The sequence below is a fragment of the Enoplosus armatus genome, chromosome 6 (assembly GCF_043641665.1).
Source record: "Enoplosus armatus isolate fEnoArm2 chromosome 6, fEnoArm2.hap1, whole genome shotgun sequence".
Taxonomy (NCBI): domain Eukaryota; kingdom Metazoa; phylum Chordata; class Actinopteri; order Centrarchiformes; family Enoplosidae; genus Enoplosus; species Enoplosus armatus.
This window is the reverse complement of record NC_092185.1, coordinates 7,205,335-7,221,652: the sequence shown is the minus strand read 5'-3', so window position 1 is coordinate 7,221,652 and position 16,318 is coordinate 7,205,335. Positions and strand designations below refer to the sequence as shown.

The 16,318-nt window shown below is 40.1% G+C and overlaps 3 protein-coding genes across 3 annotated transcripts; 2 read left to right on the top strand and 1 right to left on the bottom strand.

Annotated features, from left to right (window-relative positions):
- Positions 1–1,554: 1,554 nt before the first annotated feature.
- Positions 1,555–5,038, top strand: LOC139287029 (zona pellucida sperm-binding protein 4-like). Its single transcript, XM_070907993.1, has 9 exons — positions 1,555–2,627; positions 2,733–2,857; positions 3,517–3,701; positions 3,784–3,881; positions 3,965–4,125; positions 4,210–4,402; positions 4,565–4,712; positions 4,791–4,866; positions 4,947–5,038. The coding sequence occupies exons 1-9, from the start codon at positions 1,555–1,557 to the stop codon at positions 5,036–5,038; spliced, it is 2,151 nt and encodes a 716-aa protein (XP_070764094.1).
- Positions 5,039–7,489: 2,451 nt separating this feature from the next.
- Positions 7,490–10,790, top strand: LOC139287058 (zona pellucida sperm-binding protein 4-like). The gene is made up of 8 exons (XM_070908031.1): positions 7,490–8,306; positions 8,520–8,704; positions 8,809–8,906; positions 9,465–9,625; positions 9,703–9,895; positions 10,317–10,464; positions 10,543–10,625; positions 10,697–10,790. The coding sequence occupies exons 1-8, from the start codon at positions 7,490–7,492 to the stop codon at positions 10,788–10,790; spliced, it is 1,779 nt and encodes a 592-aa protein (XP_070764132.1).
- A 2,309-nt stretch (positions 10,791–13,099) lies between these two features.
- Positions 13,100–16,317, bottom strand: tmem263 (transmembrane protein 263). Its single transcript, XM_070907965.1, has 3 exons — positions 16,194–16,317; positions 14,682–14,752; positions 13,100–13,492 (listed from the first exon to the last, which is right to left on the bottom strand). The coding sequence occupies exons 2-3, from the start codon at positions 14,746–14,748 to the stop codon at positions 13,194–13,196; spliced, it is 366 nt and encodes a 121-aa protein (XP_070764066.1). The 5' UTR covers positions 14,749–14,752; positions 16,194–16,317; the 3' UTR covers positions 13,100–13,193.
- Between the last annotated feature and the right edge of the window lies 1 nt (position 16,318).

Here is a 16,318-nt window from a genome sequence, read left to right as displayed (position 1 = left end):
AAAAGTAAAACAATAATTGAATAAACCATTGCTTAGCAGGTGATGTGTTTTTGTTTCCTGCTTGTGGTCACATTCCACTGGCTCTTGGCCACTTTGTCTCATGATGATGTCTTTAAAGCAGCTGACACCAGATAATCTTTAAACTGGAGGGAAATTCAATGTAATGCCATAATTGCTACTTCCTCAAAGCGATTTAGCAAAGGTTAAATATTCTCTAAGTAGATTTACAGGAGACCCTTTTAGTAAGGCTTCTGAAGAAAAAATGATCAACACTTTTAAGACCATAACTGATATGAAGACGGATTGGTTGGATTGGCATATTAGTTTAGAAATGGTTTGAGTCAGAATGTAATATTGGACCACAGAGCATGTAAGTAAGTGTGCCTAGAACACAAGTGACTACTGGAGTAATATTTTATTCAAGTTGAATATTATTTATTAAATCAATAACAGTTGGAGAGGTCTATATTGGCAGGCCTTCCACATTAACCACTGAAATCTTTCTAATCAGGCATGTTTGCAGCATGTGAATTAGATTGCTGAAGTTGTTCGTAAAATAGACATTCCTAAAATGTACTTGTTCAAGCTATGGCAGTTATGGATGCTACATTGGGACTGCAAGAACTCTGATTGGTCAGCTTGGGTTGCCTGTGTTTTTTCCATGAAGTCTCATCTACAATTATTATTTTTAGTCATAGTTCTGTTACTATTAAAGTTGTTGTTGCTATTATGAATCGTATCTCAGCTATTATTATAGCTGTAACTACTATCATCAGTCATATTTCCATTACTATTATAATTATAGTTGCTATGGCTACTGCTGGTGCTGCTATACATCTCTGCCTGCCTGTCTGTTTGTCTGTCTGTCTGTGTCTCTGAATTTAATTGAAGTTCCGTTGTTGATAGTGACAACAACATCTAGCATTTTCACTGCAAACTTTCTGCTTGCTGCAATCGCCAGTCTGTTACAGTAAGTAAGTTGAAGTGCAGTTTAGCATAACTTAGTTCCAGATTCTCAGGAAGAGATCTACATGTCCCCTGTCTTGTCCTACTTCTCAGTGTCATCTAAACCTTTGACTGTTTAGTTAAGACAAACTGCTAACTAAACCAAATTGGAGAGGTCCTGTGCATTGTACACTAGCAAAATAAACATTTGGTGACAAATAAAGTTTGAGGCCACAAAGACCTTTGAAAAGGTTTTTGTGACCCAAATGTTGAACTTGTCAGTAAATACTTTAATGTCAAACTGTCATCCAACCCAGTGACCTGATCTGATAGGACACACGTGTTTCATCCCCTTGTCCCACCCATACAACGGATCTTGTGAACTTGCCAAACGTATTATCAAATCATCGACCTGAATAATGTAAAAAAACTTTACACAGTACACCCCTGAAGCTTTTAAGTGGCTATTGAAAATATTGAAAGCTGTGATTGGTGGTAATTTGGCCTCTTTTAGGTGGGGCTTTTAAAACATCAACTCTAGTCACATATAAATGTGGCACCACACATGGGGACACTTGGGGACTGTTCAGGTTAAACTGCTGTTAAACCATGGCAAAGCGCTACAGTGTCACCTCTTTAGTGGCACTAGCACTGCTAGGGTGCTTAGTTGGGACAGAGGTGGAAGCTCAGGACTCTCAGTGGCAGAAGCCTGCACCACCGATGACAAAGGGCTCTCCACCTCCACAGGCACCACAGTTCCGTCAACCTCCTCCACCTCCTCAGGCACCACAGTTCCGTCAACCTCCTCCACCTCCTCAGGCACCACAGTTCCGTCAACCCCCTCCACCGCCGAAGGCTCCTCAGTACCCTCAAATGCCACTGGTCCAGCCTCCTCCACCGCCGAAGGCTCCTCAGTACCCTCAAGTGCCACAGGTCCAACCTCCTCCACCACCAATATTTCCTCAATATCCTAAAGTGCCACAGGTTCAGCCTCCTCCACCGCCGAAGGCTCCTCAGTACCCTCAAGTGCCACAGGTCCAACCTCCTCCACCACCAACATTTCCTCAATACCCTAAAATGCCACAGGTCCAGGCTCCTCCACCTCTTCAGGCACCACAGTATCGTCAACCTCCTCCACCACCAAAGGCTCCTCAATACCCTAAAATACCACAGGTCCAGGCTCCTCCACCTCCTCAGGCACCACAGTATCGTCAACCTCCTCCACCACCAAAGGCTCCTCAATACCCTAAAATACCACAGGTCCAGGCTCCTCCACCTCCTCAGGCACCACAGTATCGTCAACCTCCTCCACCACCAAAGGCTCCTCAATATCCTAAAATGCCACAGGTCCAGGCTCCTCCACCTCCTCAGGCACCACAGTTCCGTCAGCCTCCTCCACCACCAAAGGCTCCTCAATACCCTCAAATGCCACAGGTCCAACCTCCTCCACCACCAACATTTCCTCAATATCCTCAAATGCCACAGGTTCAACCTCCTCCGCCACCCAAGGTTCCTCAATATCCTCAAGCGCCAAAGGTCCAAACTCTTCCACCGCGGAAGGCTCCTCAATATCCTCAAGCACCAAAGTATCCTGCATATCCTCGATCATTTCCAGATTTTCAGTCTCCCCAAGAGCCACAGGTCCCTCAACCACAACAACCGCCTCAAACATTTCCACCATATCAACCGCCTCAAACACATGAGCAATATCAACCGCAGCAACCGCATCAACCGCATCAACCACAGGCACCTTCCACTTACCAGCCCAGTGTGGCAAAGAATCCGTCTTTCCAGAGTTGTGAGGTGGCAGATGGCCAGAAAATCCCATGTGGAGGCTCTGACATCTCTGCTGCTGCATGTGAAGCGATTAGCTGCTGCTTTGATGGCCGACAGTGCTACTTTGGAAAAGCAGGTGGGTTTTTGACAAGGCTGTTATTGCTCTCCAAAGAGCAGTAGAGTTCCTTTTCTGGTTGTATTGAGTAAATACTACATTGCGTCATCAATGGAATGAACTATACTTAACTTGTAAATTTATCCCTATAGAATAATACTATGGTAAAAAGTTTCTTTGTCCTACATTAAACTTTTTGTCAAGTATTTGCTTTTTTTTGTTTAAAAATATGATTTAGTAGTCGGGTTAAGCTTATACAACTCTTTCCCCACTTATTGTACATCCAATAATGTGCTCATAATATGACAGAGACTTTACTAATGAGGCCAAGATGTCACCTGATTTGGCATCCTTCAGTACAATAGAAAAAAATATTAAAATTATTGTTTGACATGCTTAACTTTGATAAACTTTTGCAAAACTGTCGTTCCCATCAGCTTTAGCTAAACTTGAATTGGTGCTAATTACCAAATGTTGGCATGCTAACATGCTAAACTAAGAATTTGGTGAACATCATCATGTTTAAATTGTCATTATGAGAATCTTAGCATGCTGCTGTTAGGATTTAGCTCATGGCACAGCTGCGTCCTAAACCCTCAAATGGTTGCTCGAATGGCTGTGGACTCTGGTCAATAGTATCGAACCATTCAACCTATCAATGTTTGTTTTTGTGCCACCAGTGACCGTCCAGTGCACCAAGGATGCCCAGTTCATTGTGGTAGTGGCCAGAGATGCCACTCTGCCCAATATTGACCTCGAGTCAATCTCACTGTTGGGACAAGGTCAAGGCTGTACACATGTTGACTCTAATTCAGACTTTGCCATCTACCAGTTTCCTGTTACTGCCTGTGGCTCCGTTGTTATGGTAAGACCTTGATTTTCTCCACTTTTCAACAAATAAATATTGTTATCCCACCTAACATTTTTTTTTTTTTTACCTTTTGTAGGAGGAGCCTGGTGTTATAATCTATGAGAACAGGATGTCCTCCTCATACGAAGTGGGAGTTGGGCATCTTGGAGCCATTACCAGGGACAGCTACTATGAGTAGGTGATCACTTTTAAAGACATTTGTAGTGTCAAAATAAAAGTTCTGACCAAGGAACATAATGCCAGTTTTCTCTTTTCAGATTGCTCTTCCAGTGTAGGTACATCGGCACCTCTATTGAAACCATCGTTGCAGAAGTATTACCATTACAAAATCCTCCTCTATCAGTTGCTGCTATGGGACCCATCAGAGTATACCTGAGGTTGGCAAACGGACAATGCAATTCAAAGGGTTGTAATGAAGGTAAGTGTGTGTGTTAGCCTGGCAGCATTGCAGATCATTTCATGATGTTGGCTGTCATACTGACTGGTGTCTCTGCTCTCACAGTGGATGTGGCCTATAGCTCTTTCTATACGGAGGCCGACTATCCTGTGACCAAAGTACTGAGGGACCCTGTGTACGCGGAGGTTCAACTCATTGAAAAGACAGATCCCAACCTTGTCCTGACTCTTGGTCGCTGCTGGACAACCACAAGTCCCAACCCTCACAGTCTGCCCCAGTGGGACATTCTGACTGACGGGTAACTAAAGCACCACAAGTTTGATCTTTGTTTACATTGCTGTCAGGTCTGCTCACTAGGAATAGTGAATTGGGATATTAATGCAATGAAAACATTGACTTGCTTATTCAATTTGATTTCTTTTAATTGTCTTTCCCTTGATGTAATCTTCTTTTCATCCAGGTGTCCATACAGGAATGATCGCTACATGTCCTCACTGGTTCCAGTCGGTCCCTCCTCTGGTCTGGACTTCCCAAGTCACTACAGGCGTTTCATTTTCAAAATGTTTACCTTCGTGGACCCCAATTCAATGGAGCCACTGAAGGAACAGGTAATAAATATATCGACTCATGAGAAACTGAACTAAATATTGTTGTATTGCTCTGCCAACACTGTTTTCCTTCTTCAGGTGTATCTTCACTGCAGTACGGCTGTTTGCTCTGCTGCACCGGGCCGCACCTGTGAACCATCCTGCTTCAGAAAAAGTAAGAGATGAATTTATAATCTGCAGAGTTCAGGAGCAATATGCACTCAAATCTGACCATGTTTGCTTGTCTGTCTGTAGAGAGAGATGTCGAGGCTGCGGATCAGATGACGACTGAGCCAAAGGTTGTGGTGTCTGTTGGACCTGTGATCATGGGCGCCCCCGAGCAGTAAACAGCACAGTGTCGAGCTCAAGAATCTGGTTGCGAACATTTAATAAAGTATTTGGAACATTAACATGGTTCAGTTATTAGTGGTATGAAATGAAAATGAGTGGTGTGCTGCAGGAAGATCCCCAAATACTGTCAAGTTTGCATTCAATAAAACTGGTTGTGATGTGCTTTAAAAGCTCATCTTATAAAACTCACCTTTACAATTGAATGCAGATTTAACTGGTAATGTTTGAGGTTGTATTTAGTGGTGAAGTTTTATTGGATTGTATTATATTAAAAGTGTTTCTATTGTTTTGTCAGCTCTCATTTACATAAAGGAGGCAAACAGAATATTTGAAACATCTCTCAATATAATTCAGTTCAGCACAATACCACACCTAACTACAGCATCAAAAATAACCATATAGTTAAATCAACTCCTGTATGACATACTCTCAACAAATTTTTTTTTTTCAATTTTAAGCTTAAGTTAGTTTGTATAGTATTGGACTGCACAGGAGCACCTTATTATTGGTAAATCAGGGTTATTCCAAGTTGCAAGAAAATGTGTCTGAAAACATGGCTTGAAAGGATTAACAAGCAGTTATCAAACTCACAGGCAATACAACATATGGGTTAAAACTAGTGCATGACTTTTAATATTTTTTTCTGGAATCAATGACATTCTAATAAATATGGACTGTTGGTATTAATACTGAACTTTGTCTGTAATGATGTTTCCAAAATAATAAAATATGTAAATAAAACAATTCAAAATCAATATGTTGTTGAAATGTTTACTGCAAATGGGTTCAATTGTGTTCTATTGGACTCAACTGTCCTGGCATAAGAATTAAATCCTTAATTTAATTACATTAATTTTAAAAATGTAATTTAAATTAAAGTAAAGTCATGTCATATCACCAGGGTGTATGTACAGTATTTGCCAGCTAACACATCAAGCGTAAACCAGAAATACCAAGTATCATATTGGCAAAATCCAGTTTCAAGATAAAATGTATCAGAAGTGGAGGACCCTTTAGATACAGTAAGTTAAAGTAATACAGTAGTTCCACTATGTAAAAATACAATTACAAGTAAAAGTCCTTTTACTGGTAAAACTACAGATTATTAGCAGCAAAATGCTGTTAAAATTGTAAAATGTAAAAGAACTCATTATAAAGAAGGCCTCTTTTGTGTGTTCAGTACATTAATGTGTGTGCTTGTGGGTGACTTAATAAAAAAATAATCTGTGAAGTAACTAGTGACTACAGCTGTTAGTTACATATAGTGGAATAAACAGTGCAATATTTCAAAATGATCAAAAAGGTTGTTGTGTAGTGGTAGCTCAAAATAGAAATACTAGAATTATAAGTACAGTATCTAGCAAATGTAGCAATTATTTTACACCTCTAGTTATTATTTCTGATCCTGTTGTGAAGGAAGGATATTATTATTTATTTTGTCACGTTCTGTGGAGGAGCTCCAGGATTTGTTTTGACATGACATGATCACCACCACTCAGAACTGACACAAATATAATTCCATAAATCAGTACTACACAGTAAGGTGTTCAGATTTTAAACAATAAAGACAGGTGGTAGTGACTCTGTATCAGCGAAATAGCATTGGTCCAGTGTGTAAATTAACTTAGCTGTATTAGTATTTACAAAACATCACACTATCATCATTATTACCCTAAGATATTGTACAATTGGCAGTTATTATAACTGGATAATAAAAGACCTTTGCCCTTTTCATCTGTTACCCCCTTAGATACAATAATTATGTAATACTGTATAGAGTCATTTCTAGAAAAGTCTTCCTAGTCTCACAGATGTATTTATGTTGACATGAACCTTCACAGCAAACTTGTCTCGCAGTGGATTTAAAGCTCTCTGTTTAAGAAACTGCAACATGGTTGTGTTTAAATAATTGTAATATTAGTGTTCATAATAGGGTGCACAGCAGCAAGGCAAATGTGTAGACAGACCAAGTTTGGGCTGAAGTGCATATTATGGCAAACTTTGTTACAGATCCAGAGAAGAGATCAATATGTTCACCATTGAGCACTAGCAAAATAAACATTTGATGACAAATACAGCCTGAGGGCACAAAGACCTTTAATAAAGGTTTTTGTGACCCAAAAGTCGGACTTGTCAATAAATACTTTAATGTCAAACTGTCATCCAACCCAGTGAACTGATCTGATAGGACACACGTGTTTCATCCCCTTGTCCCACCCATACAACAGATCTAGTGAACTTGCCAAATGGCTTATTAAATCATCCACCTGAATAAAGTAAAATACATTACATAATACCCCCCTGAAGCTTTTAAGTGGCTATTGAAAAGATAGGAAGCTGTGATTGGTGGTGATTTGGCCTCAGAGGTGGGGTTTTTAGTCACATATAAATGTGGCACCCATAAGTGGTACACTTGGGGACTGTCCAGGTCAAACTGCTGTTAAACCATGGCAAAGCACTGGAGTGTCACCTCTTTAGTGGCACTAGCACTGCTAGGGTGCTTAGTTGGGACAGAGGTCGAAGCTCAGGGCTCAATGTGGCAGAAGCCTGCAACACCGATGTCAAAGGGCTCTCCACCTCCTCAAGCGCCACAGGTCCAGCCTCTACCGCCAAAGGCTCCTCAGTATCCTCAACCGCCACAGGTCCAGCCTTCACCACCAAAGGTTCCTGGGTATCCTCAAGCGCCACCAGTTCTTCCACCTCCTCCAAAGTATCCTGGGTATCCTCAAGTGCCACCGGCCCTTCCACCTCCTCCAAAGTATCCTGGGTATCCTCAAGCGCCACCGGTCCTTCCACCTCCTCCAAAGTATCCTGGGTATCCTCAAGCGCCACCGGTCCTTCCACCTCCTCCAAAGTATCCTGGGTATCCTCAAGCGCCACCGGTCCTTCCACCTCCTCCAAAGTATCCTGGGTATCCTCAAGCGCCACCGGTCCTTCCACCTCCTCCAAAGTATCCTGGGTATCCTCAAGCGCCACCGGTCCTTCCACCTCCTCCACCGCCAAAGTTTCCTCAGTATCCTCAAATGTCCCACGATCAGTCTCCCCAGCAGCCGCAGATCCCTCAACCACAGAAACCGCAGAACCCTGCAGTGCCACAGACACCTTCCATTTACAAGCCAAGTGCGGCAAAGCAACCTCCTGTCCAGAGTTGTGGGGTGGCAGAAAACTTAAGAATCCCATGTGGTGGTGCTGATGTCTCCGCAGCTGGATGTGACGCCTTAAACTGCTGCTTTGATGGCCGAGACTGTTACTTTGGAAAGGCAGGTGAGTTTTTAAAAATACCATCGTTCTTTTTCTGATTGCCTTATTAAAAAGTGTACCGTGAAGAGCAATGGAGGATGCAACAAGTTAAAGCATGATTATACTCAAAGAACAATCTTCTGGTAAGAAGGTAATCTATATCTTAATGTTTTTTTTTACAGTTGGTCAATAATATCACATTTTTTAACCTATCAATGCCCATTTGTGTGCCACCAGTGACCGTCCAGTGCACCAAGGATGCCCAGTTCATTGTGGTAGTGGCCAGAGATGCCACTCTGCCCCACATTGACCTCGAGTCAATCTCACTGTTGGGACAAGGTCAAGACTGTACACATGTTGACTCTAATTCAGACTTTGCCATCTATCAGTTTCCTGTTACTGCCTGTGGCTCTGTTGTTATGGTAAGACCTTGATTTTCTCCACTTTTCAACAATTGAAAATAACTTCAAATAGGGCCCATGCATATTTTTACCCCACAATGCCATTTTCTTCTTGCTTTTTGTAGGAGGAGCCTGGTGTTATAATCTACGAGAACAGGATGTCCTCCTCATTTGAAGTAGAAACTGGGCGTCATGGAGTCATTACCAGGGATAGCCACTATGAGTAGGTGATCATTTTGTTACAACACTAAAATAAAGGATCTCTGACCAAGGAACATAATGCCAGTACAATGAACACAAGGAAATGTAAGGAAAAAAAAAATTGTAGACCTCCTGCTATACCCAAGTTGTCATTATTAGCGTTATTATATTGTATACATATGTGCATGTATGTGCACATACTTTATATATGTATTTTCTTTTTCACCACCTTTTCTTCATTTTTAAATTTTTGATTTATATATTATCTAATTTGTTTATCACATTTTTTTCTTATACCTGCACATTCCTCTGGTCAAGCATACGCACACACCTACGCAACACACACGTGCACACAACCACGTACAAATACGAAATGTCTGCACGCAGTTCTCCTACTAACAAACTAACAAAAAATATGTACCAAATTCAAATCATAACCCCTGTTTGTTATGTCTTACTGTTTTGTATTATTGCCTATGTATTTGATTACACCTATGTCTGTCTAATGTGTCACCTTTTTGTATTATGTCCCATTGCATTAATAAAGAAGAAAAACATAAAGGCAGTTTTCTCTTTTCAGATTGCTCTTCCAGTGTAGGTACATCGGCACCTCTATTGAAACCATCGTTACAGAAGTATTACCATTAGAAAATCCTCCTCTATCAGTTGCTGCTATGGGACCCATCAGAGTATACCTGAGGCTGGCAAACGGACAATGCAATTCAAAGGGTTGTAATGAAGGTAAGTGTGTGTGTTAGCCTGGCAGCATTGCAGATCATTTCATGCTGTCATACTGACTGGTGTCTCTGCTGTCACAGTGGACGTGGCCTATAGCTCTTTCTATACGGAGGCCGACTATCCTGTGACCAAAGTACTGAGGGACCCTGTGTACGCGGAGGTTCAACTCATTGAAAAGACAGATCCCAACCTTGTCCTGACTCTTGGTCGCTGCTGGACAACCACAAGTCCCAACCCTCACAGTCTGCCCCAGTGGGACATTCTGACTGACGGGTAACTAAAGCACCACGTTTGATCTTTGTGGACGTTTACATTTCACTTGGAAAACTGATCATCATCTTATAAAAACTAGAGTTTGATTGATACTGGGGTTTTGAAGCCAATGCTGATATCAATATGTAAAAATCTAGTAATGATATATCAGCCAATTACTTTGATAAAATGACCAAGATGTGTCACCTCAGACATTTTGGAGTTGAAAAATAAACTTGTCAGTGCCCTGTGGTGGACAAACTATGTAATGAGACACTGTTTCTAAATCATCTCAAACACATCTTTGGCATTTCTGTACTGCAATTTCTTGTTACTTTTTGGCCAACATATATGCTGAAATAAAATATCACTGCAATGGAAATTCAATTTATACTTCAGAATTTCATAATCTTTCCCTTGATGTAATCTTCTTTTCATCCAGGTGTCCATACAGGAATGATCGCTACATGTCCTCACTGGTTCCAGTCGGTCCCTCCTCTGGTCTGGACTTCCCAAGTCACTACAGGCGTTTCATTTTCAAAATGTTTACCTTCGTGGACCCCAATTCAATGGAGCCACTGAAGGAACAGGTAATAAATATATCGACTCATGAGAAACGGAACTAAATATTGTTGTATTGCTCTGTCAACACTGTTTTCCTTCTTCAGGTGTATCTTCACTGCAGTACGGCTGTTTGCTCTGCTGCACCGGGCCGCACCTGTGAACCATCATGCTTCAGAAAAAGTAAGAGATGAATTTATAATCTGCAGAATTCAGGAGCAATATGCACTCAAATCTGACCATGTTTGCTTGTCTGTCTGTAGAGAGAGATGTCGAGGCTGCGGATCAGATGACGACTGAGCCAAAGGTTGTGGTGTCTGTTGGACCTGTGATCATGGGCGCCCCCGAGCAGTAAACAGCACAGTGTCGAGCTCAAGAATTTGGCTGCGAACATTTAATAAAATATTTGGAACATTAACATAGTTCAGTTATTAGTGGTATGAAATTAAACAAACATACTGCATGTTGTAATGTATGCAAAAGGTGTTAAGAGCCAAAAGTGTGCTGCAGGAAGAATGACATGGAGCCCTAAAGTGTTGTAGTCAAATTTGTATTAAAGAACTATTGGCTTTGATGTGCTGTAAATACTCATTATTTCTGTCAATACTATATATTTTTTTATCTCGTCAGTGACATTCTAAGAAACAGGAGCCATTGGCAGTAATATTTAACCTATTTAACCTAAATTGTAGATATTCCATTTTACCTAATTGTCTTGACGTGATCTCAGAATTAAGAGACATAAAACTGATTCATGTCATCTTATCAGTGCTGTGTCACCTTGGTCAGCAGACATGCCCGATATTGACCAGACTTGACTACACCAGACCAGTGTATTAACGACACGTCTTGTGAAGGGTTGTAAACACGGCATATAACAATAGTGCTCCATTAAAACAAATTGTACTTCACAATTTCAAATAAATACTGTGCTGAATACAGCATCATAAATATGCTATCAACTGTGCACATCTTTATTTAACTGTAAATCTTTTTGATAACATCTGGCTGATGTTATCCAGAGACCACTGACCTTTTTGTTTTGCAGAAATCTCAAGTACAATTATTTTCTACAGTAGAGGAGTGAATGTTGTTCATAAAGTTTTACATTAACAGATGGAGCATTAAGGTTATATAGTTCATGAAAAGATTTATACTGACGTTTTGCAGTATTACTTCAACACTCTTAAACTACAATAAAAAAATGACAATTTAATGAAAGCTAAAGCTGCTTTAAACAATAAAAGAAAATCTACAAAATATTAATAAATTCACAAATGTTCAACTTCTGAAATTAAATCTGTATAGATATTTATGAATGTTTACTAATGCACTGATAATTAAGGTCATTCAAGACAAACAGTTAAAAAACATTTTAGTTTTACAGTATATTTACTGAATGTCTTCGTAAGACTTGTTGAACTGATGGAACACAATACATACACAACCTTCAGCATAAGTTTTATTTAAACACTTTCTGAATATAATATTGCCATGTTTCAATAAATTCTCACTGTTCAGCAAACTTCCAAACATTCTGCAACACTGATAAAAGAAAAGCTTTGAAACCGCAGCTCTGCATCATACAAGGCTTGAATGGCATTTTATAGTTAAAAAGGTTGAGTTACAAAAAGGCCCTTTTTTAATTGAATGTACACTTACAGGTTTGTCAGCTTAAAAAATGTACGTGACACTTGAAATTCAGAATGTAAGGTCAAGAAGTCCAGCCATCAGATTCCTACAAAAGTAAACACAGTGACCCTAAGAAATATGGAGGAGCATTAGGGAAACGTTCAGGTTAAGAACTAAACTGTCGTGCTTTGGTTCAGTGTTACAATATTATGAAGCTTCTGTGTCCAAAGTATATATAAAATGTACAGTTAGTCAAAAGAAGTGTAATTATAAAATGTTATTCAATTGACTTGGACTCAACTAGTGAATAATATTGAATCAGCTAACACTATAACTGGAAATAAAGTTCATTGCAATCAAAATACTGACTTTTATATTGTGACACATTATTTATTGTAATAAATCGGATTGTACATCAAAGGTACGACTTGCCTTCCGAGGGCGATGTGAATTCACAGGAAACTGTCACAAAATTCAGCAGTGAAATATCCAATATCCTTGATCAGACCTAGTTCATTTGTGCATCCTGAACAAATGTGATTAGCTTGAACAGAAAGGTGATTTATTGTACACATTTTCTGATCCATGTGTTTGTCATTGGACAGTGAAATACTTTCAATCCCCAAGAAACACCTCCTTGTCAGTGATAAATCATCATGGATCAATGATTGTCTTGCGAGTGAGATTGAAGTGCATGCTACCCTCTCAGCTTCTCTCCTCTGGTACTTAAGTTAACTCATATGAAAAACAGTTCGCAGTGAAAACAGTGTTGTGGCTTATTATCAAAAAAATGAAACATGGACATTATATTTGAACGATACTCAGGCACTGGTGACGATCGTTTGGTGTGTTTTCCTTTAACAGCAGAGCAGGAGAGTCTTTGTTAGTTCATTGCTTTGTGGGTTCTTGCCACATAATCATACGAACGTGGGTTTTACCAACAATCACAAAAACAGAAGCTAAAGAAAAGAACAAACCACAGACCCCCCCCCCCTCACCAAAATGTGTACAGTAAACGTTTGAGTCCTCTGTTGCTCTTTTCCTGCTCATCAATGCTGAAACAGACAAACACAGTGCAAGCCATACACTTCAGCTGTGTGTGTTCACTCTCCTCCTCCCCCCCCCGTCAGTCAGACTTGTCCTTCTTTTTGCCTCCTCCTATGGGAACTTTGCTGACCACTGCAGAGCCGACAGCAGTCACTCCTCCGGCCACAGCACATACTCCTCCTTTAACCAGCCCCACTCCCATCGCAGGCACAGCGGCTACAGAGCTGACGGCAGTCTTGGTGAGATCCAGACTCTTTCCTCCTATCCAGGTCACACCGCCCACTGTCGCTCCTAAAGCTCCCTTGGTGGCACCGTACAAGCCCCCCGCCAACCTGCCGAACATGCCCGGCTGCGTCTGTGGGTGGTCCTTGTTGTTGTCTGATTTAAAACAACAAGAGCAACATTTTAGGATTCAACATGTCACCACTACCAAATAACAATAAAGACTAAAATGACAGAAATGCTCCAAACAAGGGCTGCAACTAACGATTATTTACTTACTTACTTTTCTGTAGATTGACTAATCAATAGATCAACGTATCATTTCAGCTGTACTCCAAACATCCTGCATCCTCACAGGCCTTTTCAGGTTATTTACAGTGGGGGAAGTGCAACTTACAAAGCAATACAACCACAATAGGTCACCCATGATAACATGTTAGCATGGTAAAAAATTAGTGGCTAATTAGTGTTTGAAATGTCACCAACATTTGCCAGAGCTCAAGGTAAGGACTTAAAATCACTTGATCTGTCTGACCAACAGTCAAAAACACAAAGATATTCAATTCACAATTATATAACACTGAGAAAAACATAAAATCCTCATGTTTGAGCTGGAAATATTTCATATTTTTGCTTGAAAAATGATGTCCACCAGCTACCCGTTTCAACACTACATGACACAAGGTTTCTTCTACTTCGTCTTCTTTACTCAGTTTAGATGCTTGCACACATATTACAATACACCTACTAAAAAGCATGAATGTATAAAAATAATGTAGGGCTGTAAATTACAAATATTTTCATTAGAGATAAATCATTGTTTATATTCCTAATTAATCAATTATTCCCATGGTCTATAAAATGTGAGAAAATAATTTTAAATGTCCATTCAGTTTAGAATCCAAGGTGACTTCTTCAGATAGCTTTATTTGTCCAACAATCAGTCCAAAAGATATAAGTGTATAAAACAGTTTCAGTTTAATTAAATTTCAATTTTACAGGGCAACTGAAATTAAACATGTATACAAAGTGCATTCTTCTCAACATACCCACAGCAACATGTACACTTGTGCCATCACTCAAATACAAAAAACAGCCATAATGTGTCAAAAATGTTAAATTAAAAAATGTAAAGAAAAGGACACACCTCTGCCTCACAGGAACACTAACCTATTGAATATGCACACATTAAGTTTACCTGAACAATCACCATGTAACATCCATAATCCTTATTTCCATATAATTAGCCGGAAAACGGTGCTACAACATGATCTAAACCCTTTGAAGAATGGGTGAATAAAGATAAATTTCTCACTATCAAAAGGACCTTTGCAACTAAACTTACCTGCATCTCCTGGCTCATCTTTGAGGTATGCAGGCATGTCCTCTGGCACCTGCTCCGCCTGACTCATCTCTCTGGGAAAATAAATAACACAATTACCATAAGAGACGGTGTAATAAACACAGGTGTTTTATCCCTAAACATTTGCACATTGAGATATTCCACACAGAGATCAACACCTTGTTCTACCTTGTGCACGTTATGAGCTGCTTTAACTTTCAAACTGCGATTGTGACAAGGCGACACACTATATGTTATTAAAAGCCTTTACCCAGATAAATATACAGAGAAAGCCTAAGCTGAATGTCAACAGTTAGGATTGGGGCTGTAGTATGCACACAGTGTGTAAAGAAAATAAAAAGGAGCTTGCTTTGGGTGTGCTGCTGATCCTAAAACAAGGCAGACCTGTTCACAGTCAGTCTCAGAGCTGTACGACAGGTTAAAATAGCAGACAGAGACAGAATTTATATAACTTAACACAACTGACACTGAAAACAAAACGTTTAATACTGAAGTAGCAGTAACAGTCCTTGTCTTCTAGACTTAAAACAATGACACAAGCTGACAGTTTAAAAGAATGAACTCCATATCTCAGACAGAAAGGATCTCACAAAGCTGTTGCCCACATTACTTAACTTTCCTGACAGTTTTAATTTGACCACTTGGCCACTTTTGAAAGTAAAGACCTCGTTGCATATTGCTTTGTTTTCCTTGTAATGTCATTTTTGTCTTGAGAAGTCAATGATGGCTTGTTGTATTCAGTCATGTCGTTTGTTAAGTTAAAGACGAACAAAGGGAAAGTCTCAGTGCTTCACAGTATGCGTTTGGCAGCTGTCGTGACTATTAACTGATGGATAAACATTGTCACCCTGCGTATCCTGGTTAGGCCTCAAATTAAATGTATAAATAGCTGTAGTTGGCTAAAGGCCTAACGTGCGATGTAAAACTTGTGCTAAGTAAGTTAGCTAACCTACAGCACTTGTTACGTGGAAGTCTATGCTTACGTTAACTTTACGTCAACGTTTACTGAAGCTAACGTTAACCTTCAGGCGGTTGAAACTCGACAGCCGCGGATGCTTGCTTGGAAATATGTCGAATTGCTTGTCGAAACTGTTGTCTGTCTCACTTTTAAAAAAAGGCAGTAAAGTATCGTACATGTAATCATCACGCCTGTGTGTGGTTGTTTTTTTGCCTTTAGTCGCCATAAGTAGCTTGTTTGTTGAATATTCTAGCTGACACCTCCAAACAGACACGTCACCCCCGAAACACACAACATCACTTTAACGTTTGTTTGTTTTTTACCGTAAATCGCTCGACTTTTTTTTAAAGTGTTTCGTCAAAATATCTGCCCCGCTGATACTAACGGTCGAGGGAGTTAGCTTTGAGGTTGGTTTGACAGATAATATGGCTCAGTTTTTTTCATCAGTAGCGCTAACGTTATTGGTTCTGCAGAACTTCTCATGGCTGACTCTCGTTGTACACACTGAACCCCGAACTAGCTAATTTAGCACTTACCTTGATTTTGTCACGTTAGCAAACTGGTCCGATGTACTGTGCGGTATGTGCGGGACTTCAGACTCACTGACCAAGATAATTTTCAGCTTCCAAAGGCCTGTAATGATGTGGCTGGTAAAGCCGAC

What these genes read in the sequence shown, in the direction of transcription:
- LOC139287029 (XM_070907993.1), top strand. Translation starts at nt 1,555, where the DNA reads ATGGCAAAGCGCTACAGTGTCACCTCTTTAGTGGCACTAGCACTGCTA. An exon ending in CCTCAAACATTTCCACCATA is followed by an intron (nt 2,628 to 2,732) that starts TCAACCGCCTCA and finishes AAAGAATCCGTC; the next exon opens with TTTCCAGAGTTGTGAGGTGG. An exon ending in TGGAGCCACTGAAGGAACAG is followed by an intron (nt 4,713 to 4,790) that starts GTAATAAATATA and finishes TTCCTTCTTCAG; the next exon opens with GTGTATCTTCACTGCAGTAC.
- LOC139287058 (XM_070908031.1), top strand. Translation starts at nt 7,490, where the DNA reads ATGGCAAAGCACTGGAGTGTCACCTCTTTAGTGGCACTAGCACTGCTA. An exon ending in TGGGACATTCTGACTGACGG is followed by an intron (nt 9,896 to 10,316) that starts GTAACTAAAGCA and finishes CTTTTCATCCAG; the next exon opens with GTGTCCATACAGGAATGATC. An exon ending in TGGAGCCACTGAAGGAACAG is followed by an intron (nt 10,465 to 10,542) that starts GTAATAAATATA and finishes TTCCTTCTTCAG; the next exon opens with GTGTATCTTCACTGCAGTAC.
- tmem263 (XM_070907965.1), bottom strand. Translation starts at nt 14,748, where the DNA reads ATGAGTCAGGCGGAGCAGGTGCCAGAGGACATGCCTGCATACCTCAAA. An exon ending in AGATGAGCCAGGAGATGCAG is followed by an intron (nt 13,493 to 14,681) that starts GTAAGTTTAGTT and finishes GTTTTAAATCAG; the next exon opens with ACAACAACAAGGACCACCCA.